This window comes from Portunus trituberculatus, chromosome 17 (assembly GCF_017591435.1).
Source record: "Portunus trituberculatus isolate SZX2019 chromosome 17, ASM1759143v1, whole genome shotgun sequence".
Taxonomy (NCBI): domain Eukaryota; kingdom Metazoa; phylum Arthropoda; class Malacostraca; order Decapoda; family Portunidae; genus Portunus; species Portunus trituberculatus.
Window position 1 is genome coordinate 14,342,742 of NC_059271.1, and position 8,014 is coordinate 14,350,755.

At 41.4% G+C, this 8,014-nt stretch overlaps 1 protein-coding gene across 1 annotated transcript; it reads left to right on the forward strand.

Moving 5' to 3' along the window:
* The first annotated feature begins 4,044 nt into the window (after nt 1-4,044).
* On the forward strand, nt 4,045-7,202 carry LOC123504739 (zinc finger MYM-type protein 1-like). Its single transcript, XM_045255505.1, has 2 exons — nt 4,045-4,431; nt 4,791-7,202. The coding sequence occupies exon 2, from the start codon at nt 4,863-4,865 to the stop codon at nt 7,053-7,055; it is 2,193 nt and encodes a 730-aa protein (XP_045111440.1). The 5' UTR covers nt 4,045-4,431; nt 4,791-4,862; the 3' UTR covers nt 7,056-7,202.
* Nucleotides 7,203-8,014: the final 812 nt, after the last annotated feature.

An 8,014-nucleotide genomic window follows, 5' to 3' on the forward strand; every position in this document is an offset into this window, starting at 1 on the left:
TACCGCACATGTGTAGTTCGCACAACGGTCGCTCTATCCTCGTGGGGTTCGTGCTGACATCAGTCTGCCATCGTGTTATGGTCGCAATATTCTTCACACGTGACCACGTGGTGACGTCCCGGTTTATCGTCATTATCGCGTTACACTTGATATGTGTCCGTGCGATTCGCGTGACCATCGCCGCAATAGTCGCGAACTGCAATGAACCTGGCACGATCAACCGGGCACTTTTCGTGTCTTTCGTGTGCTTGTTGCTTTATTGTCGTACGTGTCCGTTATCGCCTAATGTTCGTACTACTATTGGCTACTGGGATGGTTTATCGGACTGCTACTGTGGTATAGTTGTGCTTTTACCGTTGTGTTGTCGTGTGTTGGTCGTGCTATGATCGTGTTTATCGTACTGGAAATTGAGATGAACGAATTCAAAGATCACGCAGCGAATGCCACGAATGCAACACGAACACCACACGAATATACTACGATAGTCACACGACCATTTTGTAACGGTTTTTTTCCACGAATATCATGAAAAAATAAGGGGTGCACTATTTTTTCACGGTTGGTCGTGGAAAATGCCCGACAGCCGCGCTCGCCACACGATGGTAAAATATTCACTCATGACTACAGATTTTTCATAACCGATGTTACCCGAATGTCTAAAATTTCTGCAAGTCATGTTCATTCGTCTGACTATCGTCTCACATCGTACTGTGTGGGACGCGGCCTTTACTGAAACACATTCTTGAACAGCACAGTTCTCCCTCTACTTACTGGAGTGAAAAGTTTGTTAAACTTCTGATTACAAAGGAAGTAAATTTAGTGTGTTTTAATTCATGAGCAGGCTACTCTCTCTTCCTACGGTACGCGTCGCTACAATAGGCTATGACCTTAGTTACTAAAACAACTTAATGTTATTATCCCCAGCACTACACGAGATTTTCCCCCCTTCAAGAATTTTTCACTCAGTAACAAAGTAATTCCTGTTCCTTGGCAGCAATAATCTTCAACAAGTTCCTCCATCCATGGACGGGATTACGAATTTCACTGGCCCTTGGAAATTTATTTCTATTTCCAACTACCTAAATACTCATCTAGTACAATGGTCTTGTTAACCATTACTCCACAATGTCCCTTGGAGACATAACACCACAATTTTTAAAATAACTAGAGAATGAAGCTGTACATCCCAGCCAACCTCCTTATCCCTTAAGTTCCCTGGTATTCTCTATGACAAGATTCGGCCACCTTAATTATCCTGCATTCATGCAACATATTCATCTCCCCTCATTCATTCTACCTTCCACTCGAAAGTAAACCAACTGCAGTGTGACACGTGCTAACTGTAAAGTTGCAGTAATTAGTCTGCGAATTAAAGTGGTAACAACATCTCTTTCACCCTTACTTACTTTGACTCTGGGCCTAGTTCCATCACTACTATCACTGCCAGGAAGAGATAACTTAATGAAGAGTTACTGTTTACCTTACAATCTACGATTCACCATACCTTCACTTCTCATCCTAACATTACTCAATGTACCTTCGCGGCGATCTACGTACCCTGGGAGGTAACACTTCAGTGTCTAAATCTACGTGAAAACAGTGTTCTGGGATTCTAAGAGGTAATGTTCCTCTCCATGGAAGGGTTTCATTTTCTCAGCTGCCTTTTTCAACAGCTTTTGCCTGAAGGGGTCTTTAACCCATAACCTCCATCATTTCTTAACCCTTCTACTTTGTATGGTCCATTTCACTTAACACATAGTTTCTTACACATTAACACGCCCAGATCTACTTTTGTTCTTTTTGTTTTCTGTTTGCGACACTCCGATACTTTCGGGTGATTTTCTCATGTCTCCTAAATAACATAGCGGGCAATGTCAAGATCACTCTCCTTACTTTCCACAGTAGGCAATCGAGTACCCAACTTGCACAGTGGAGGTCGTGAGAAGAAAGCAAGGTTGGGTTGATGGGCAGGCAATGTCAACATCACTCTCCTCACTGTCTATAGTAGGTGATCGGGTACCTACCATGACTAGCGGAGGTCACTAGAAGAAAGCAAGGTTGGGTTGATGGGTGGTACTGGTGTGGACTACTACGTTCATAGTGGTTTCTCACTTTGTTCCAGTCAAGGCCACTGTAGAGGATGACCTTGGCATAAGGCAGACTACTACAACTACAACAACAACAACAACAACTACTACTACTACTACAACAACAACAACAACAACAACAACTACTAGAACAACAACAACTACTAGAACAACTTCTACAACAACAACAACAACACGCCCAGATCCACTTTTGTTCTTTTTGTTTTCTGTTTGCGACACTCCGATACTTTCGGGTGGTTTTCTCATGTCTCCTAAATAACATAGCGGGCAATGTCAAGATCACTCTCCTTACTTTCCACAGTAGGCAATCGAGTACCCAACATGCACATTGGAGGTCGTTAGAAGAAAGCAAGGTTGGGTTGATGGGCAGGCAATGTCAACATCACTCTCCTCACTGTCTATAGTAGGTGATCGGGTACCTACCATGGGTAGCGGAGGTCACTAGAAGAAAGCAAGGTTGGGTTGATGGGTGGTACTGGTGTGGACTGCTACGTTCATAGTGGTTTCTCACTTTGTTCCAGTAAAGGCCACTGTAGAGGATGACCTTGGCAGACTACTACGACTACAACAACAACAACTACTACTACAACAACAACAACAACTACTAGAACAACTTCTACAACAACAACAACAACAACAACTACTACTACTACAGCAACAACAACTACTACAACAACTACTACAACAACAACTACTACTACAACAACTACTACAACAACAACAATTACTACAACAACTACTACAACAACAACAACAATAACTACTGCTACAACAACAACAACTAACAATAAACAACAACAACTACAACAACAACTAAAACAACAACAACTACAACAACAACAACAGCTACTACTACTACAACTAACAATAACTACAACTACTACTACTACAACTACAATAATAATAACTACTACTAATAACAATAAACAACAACAACAATAACTAACTACTACTACTACAACAACAACAACTACTACTACTACTACTACTGCTGCTGCTGCTGCTACTACTACTGCTACTGCAACTACAACAAAAAAACAACAACAACTACTACAACAACAACAACAACAACAACAACAACAACAACAACAACAACAACAACAACAACTACTACTGCTGCTGCTGCTGCTGCTACAACAACAACAACAACAACAACTACTACTGCTACTGCTACTACTGCTACAACAACAATTAGAACAACAACAACTACTACTACAACAACAACAACAACAACAACTACAACTACTACAACAACAACAACTACTACTACAACAACTACTACAACAACAACAACTACTACAACAACTATTACAACAACTACTACTACAACAACTACTACAACTACTACAACAACTACAACAACAACAACAACAATAACAGCAACAACAACAACAATTACTACTACTACTACTACTACTACTACCAGGGCCCCCGCATGGAGGGGGAAAAAGGTACTACAGTACCGGGGCCCGGCAGTCCAGGGGGGCCCGGGCCCGTGATAGCAACCTGAATTTGATAGTTGAAAAAAGAAAAGCCCAAATACTAAAGGGGCAGCTTAAAGAAAAGTACCGCTAGTAAAACTGAAAAAAAAAAAAAATACAGTGCTTCAACTGTGCTTGTTATATTCAAAGTTAAATTGCATCTACATTTTATGAAAACAACGATTTTCCATTAGTCACCCGTCTCCCGTCAGTACAGTTGCAGGTTTTCTGTTATACTCAATTCGTTGTGCAAATTCACATGTAAGTAAGTCTTTCGCTCATTGCAACATTAATTAATTATTGACAAAATATTATTATTATTGATTTTGTAAGTTTCACTGTTTCACAAAGTGAACATAACTATCAGCTTGATTGCAGAAATTTTTGGTTTTAAATTTACCGTTCGAATACGAGTGCTGTCATTGCTGCCTCTCAGTCTCAGCTGATCAGCTGGTGTGACCTGCTGCGTGTGTCTGCCTCCACGAGGCATCACGGCATGACTTTACTTGCTTGGTTTGTAAAAGTATTGCTTATATCTTTATTACTACACAGTTTTCAGACATCGGATCATTGAGATCATTTACTTACATAAGCTCAACGTGGATTGATAAATAAAGCCTCGAGAAATGAGTGCTAATGGTTTACTTTCAGTTACTGTTTACGAATTTGTTATTATAGCATTCGCAATTTTTCATTAAAATTTTAAAGCACACTTGAGTGCTTGCTGTTCGCCTGTTCCCCTAGTTAATGAATTTGGTCCTGCCCGCGTGCCAATCACTCCAGCCCCGACCGTTCTGCCCAAGCTCTACAAACTACAATCCCGCCCAATACCTGGTATCTAGGTAGGTTATGTTAGGGTAACAGGGTTTCTTTAGTTTGGTTAGGTTAAGTATATTTCTTTTTTTAACGATTTTGTGCGTAAGAAACGTTACTTACATGTAGACCCAAACCTAACCTAAAAAAAAAAAAAAAATACCGCACCATTGCTATTAGTCTGGACTTCAGGAATATGCGGGCGGGATCACTCGCAAACTAGTACCAAGCCTATTTTTGAAGATGTTGATGTTTTATTAATACCTCCGTATTAGGCTTCATTTAAAATGTTCAATCAACTATAGACATTGACTAGGTGAAGTGCAGTATTATCACAATCTTCAGTAGTGTGGGTAATCACTAATCGTATTCTGGTATTATTTTGTAGGTGCAACCGTGCAGGAGTCGGAAAATTCATCATCTGCATACTTCAAGAATCAAGTTTCTCAGGGTTCTCAGGATGTGTGCGTCGTATGTGCATAAGTCCGGCTTCAAGAAACGTAAAGAACGAAAAGAGAAAAGGGAAAGAGAAGCTGAAGGACTACAAGTGATCACTCAGTTTTTAAAAAATACTAATGAGTGCTCACAAGTAGAGAATGACGATGAATTATGTGCACCACTACCATCAACAAGCAAGCTGGAAACTGAAGTCGATTTTCAGGATGACAAAAAATATCAGGGTCCTGGTCCAAGTCCAGGAGGAAGTGTAAATATTGGCTCTACATTAGATAAGCAAGAATCATCAATTTCAGTAGATAATGGTAGTGGTAGGCCTACTAAGGCAATCCAAGATGAAGCCCCAGACCAGGATATAAATGTAACAGATGTTGGGTCATGGCCAGACCATATCACAGATAGCTTGCAGCAAAAACTAGTATCAGTAGGTGTACCAAAGCCGGAAGTAATGCTTCAGACTATTAAAGAGATTCCTAAAGATGTGAAGGGTAATTCTTTCTCTGAAGTCTTTCTGTACTCAAGTTCAGCAAACAATAGAGAGAAACATTACCGTGACTGGCTTGTGTGGAGCAAGGTGAATGAAGCTTTGTATTGTTTTCCATGTTTACTGTTCTCTGAAGAACAAAATTTAGGTCATCGTAGTTTATTGTCTAAGAGAGAAGGTTTTTCACCACTTAAGCAGAATTGGAAAAAACTTTACTCAAGGCTTCCAGAACATGAAAAGAGCAGTGATCACAGAACGTCCTATTGCAAATGGAAGGAGCTAGAGCAGTCACTCTGTGGGCATGGTGTAGACCATAAACTTCAAAAACAGATTATGAGTGAAGTGGATGAGTGGAGAGCAATTTTAACGAGGCTGTTGGATGTAACTTTACACTGTGCAACAAGAGGACTGCCATTTCAAGGGGATAACACAGTAATAGGAGATCAACACAATGGTAATTTTCTTGGAACTCTAGAACTGTTGGGTAAATATGACAGAATAACTTATGAACATTTAGCTAAAGTTCAAAAGGCTCAAGCTGAAGGCAAGAGCATGCAAGGAAAGGTTCATTACTTGTCATGGCAGAGCCAGAATGAATTTATTGAACTGTGTGCAAAAAAGGTTCTAAGATTCATACTTGAAGAAAGGCAACAAGCCATCTACTTCTCAATAATAGTAGATTCAACACCAGATGTGGCACATAATGAACAAAATGTGTTGATACTGAGGTATTTGATTAAGGATAATGAATCAGATAAGTTTGAGATTCATGAAAGGTTCATAGAATTTATAATGTTTCACAAGAAAACTGGTGAAGAGTTAAGTGATATGGTGCTTTCAAGGTTAGACCATTATATGATTCCTTTCAGTGATTGTAGAGGGCAAGGTTATGATAATGGCGCAAATATGTCGGGAAAAGTGAAAGGTGTTCAAGCACATCTACACAAGAAAAACCCTTTGGCACAGTATTCTCCCTGTGGTGCTCACACACTTAATCTAACAGGAGTTCATGCAGCATCCCTCTGTCCAGACACAGTAACCTTCTTTGGTTGTATTCAGCGCCTATATGTGTTCTTCAGTAGTAGTCCAGCACGGTGGAAAGTCTTGCAAGAAAATATACCCTGTTCACTTCACTCACAATCAGAAACTCGCTGGAGTGCTCGTGTGGATGCTGTTCGTCCAGTAGCACAACATTTACCAGGCATTCTTAGCGCCTTGGATAAATCACTTGAGAATTTTTGCATGACACATGAGATGCGTTCAGAAGTTATTTCTTTGAAAGAGTATTTCACATCATATCCTTCTATTGTTCTAGCTGCCATTTGGTTCAAAATTCTTTCCAACATTGATTTGCGGAATCAGATCATCCAATCACGAGGTATATCACTAGAAACAGAAATATCTCTCATCTCTGATCTCTGCATGGAACTCAGACAACTAAGAGACATGTGGCCTGCCAGGGCTGCGTTCCGTTGGAAGTTAGCACGCTGCCCCCCCCGCAACCCCCAACGGAACGCAAGGGAACGCGCAAGCCATACGGGTATTGTTGACAAAGATGGCCGTCCAAGCTGCTCTCCTCCTCCTCGCTCAAGAGCTCGCAGAAGACCCTCTGTTGGACGCTGCAGAGCTCCTCTTAGCACGAGAGGAGGAAATATTGCTGAGGCAAGAGGAAGAGGGAGAAGAGAGGTTGCCAAGGCAAGAAGAGGGAGATGATAGGCCGCCAAGTCCTGTGTGGGTCAAGGACTATGCAGAGACTATAGTGCCTCTTTACTCCGGGAAAAACTTCAAGAAACACTTTCGAATGCGAAGGGAAACTGTCCCTGCAGCCACAGGTGCTGGAGGGGCCTCTGCAGCAGCTACCATGGCGGTAGAGGCTGTCTCTTCTGCCTCAGGCTGTGGGAAGAAATGCGACACATATAACACCGTCTTTTATTGCTATAAATACTAATATTTTCGTCATATTGCCTTATTCCAGCATTCCACAAGGGATAACAGACTTACCACATTGTTTTTGATGTTCTGTGACGTCGCATAAGCTGTCAAAATAGCATTTACATCCCCCACACTGAAAATATAGTGGTGAAGCGGCGGACGTCTGCGGTTTGTTGATAAACAATAGTTGCCAGACACCACCAAGCATTCACCTCCGAGGAGCGCAAGGTCCCGCACGCTCCCGCAAGGCGAGCCGTATGCTGGTCCCCCCCGATTCGGGGGAAGTATGCCATACTGTACGCCATACGGTCCCCAACGGAACGCGGCCCTGGCATATTGTCAGAGGCACGTCATGTTGCTACTTCCTTAGGAATCACCCCAAGTTTTCCAGAGAAAAGGGTCAGGAAGCGTAAAAGATTTCATGATGAGGTGGTGGATGAAAGTGCAAAGACAACTAATGAATTCAATGAGGAAGCAGATTTCAGGATTAATGTTTTCTATTGTACTGTAGATTACATAGTCACTGACCTGGAACAGAGATTTACGGTGGTTAAAGGCATATGTGACACCTTTACGGCAGTTCTAATGTATGCTTCACTGAGCGAAGATGAGCTTCAAGATGCCTCAAAATCCCTGGTTCAAAAATACTCTTTAGATCTGTCAAATGAGTTTGTTAATGAGATGATGCACTTGAAGAAAATATTTAGGTCAACTTTTCATTCAGAGAAAGAACTGCCTCC